Raw genomic sequence first — 899 nt, forward strand, 5'->3', positions numbered from 1 at the left:
TCACGAGGTCGATTGTAGAACTGACCACCAGCTGAGGACGACGACGAGGATGTCGATGAAGGACCCTCTGCCGCTCGTAATTTCTCATCGTATCTGAGGTATTTCATACCACTCCAGTCGCAACTCGTCTACAATTCTACTCCACACCTCATTACTTATGCCGTTGGCCATCGTCAGACAGCACGCTGTATGCCTCCTGAATCTCCTGGAAGAGCTTGTCAGCTAAAAACCATAAATCTTGATCGAGTTCATTCGCCGGATTCATCACCATTCGGTGCCTTGTTCACATCGGGATGGTATTTCTTAGCTAGGGTCAGGTAAGCCTTCCGTATTGCCGGCTTGCTCGCATCCTTGGCCACGTTCAACGTTCTATAGTAATTATGAAGGGATGACATAAAACAAGCCCTTCTGGTTGCATAAACTTCTCGCGCGCCATTGAATTATAGCACAAACACATCATCCACTAACGACTTCACATGAGGAAACTTTAACACAGTAACACCCCCTCCCATTGATGGGGAGGCAATAGTCGCTGATGGAAAGGCCCGATTCGGTGCATCAGCTCCAGACCTGCCCAATCGTAGGCTGCAATCCACAGGAGAGTACGCGAGAGCGGTCCTCGAAGTGGGTGAGGCAAAGCAAGTAAGGCAGTTGTAGAAGTCCTTTGGGGTTCTTAATTGCTGTTGTTGTTGTATTGCAATCAGATACCGGTTTTGAACATCTTTGATGAAATGCAGAAGGACGCGGCTTGGCGATCCTTCTTGAGAGATGGCCTCCACTTCAGCCCACTTGGCAGCAGATGGTTTTATGAGGCTTTGATTCGCCTCATCAATAGAAACTATCCCGACATCGCGGTCGAAGTAAAAACGACAGTGTCAAGGGGAAATATGTGCATGATC

The 899-nt window shown here is 48.4% G+C and overlaps 1 protein-coding gene across 1 annotated transcript; it reads right to left on the reverse strand.

Annotated features, from left to right (window-relative positions):
* Positions 1 to 151: 151 nt before the first annotated feature.
* Positions 152 to 395, reverse strand: Pmar_PMAR009299 (heat shock protein DnaJ, putative; the record flags this gene model as incomplete). The annotated part of the gene is made up of 2 exons (XM_002778547.1): positions 152 to 222; positions 269 to 395. The coding sequence occupies 2 exons, from the start codon at positions 393 to 395 to the stop codon at positions 152 to 154; spliced, it is 198 nt and encodes a 65-aa protein (XP_002778593.1).
* Between the last annotated feature and the right edge of the window lie 504 nt (positions 396 to 899).

The sequence above is a fragment of the Perkinsus marinus genome, assembly GCF_000006405.1.
Source record: "Perkinsus marinus ATCC 50983 genomic scaffold scf_1104296948774, whole genome shotgun sequence".
In the NCBI taxonomy this organism is placed as follows: domain Eukaryota; phylum Perkinsozoa; order Perkinsida; family Perkinsidae; genus Perkinsus; species Perkinsus marinus.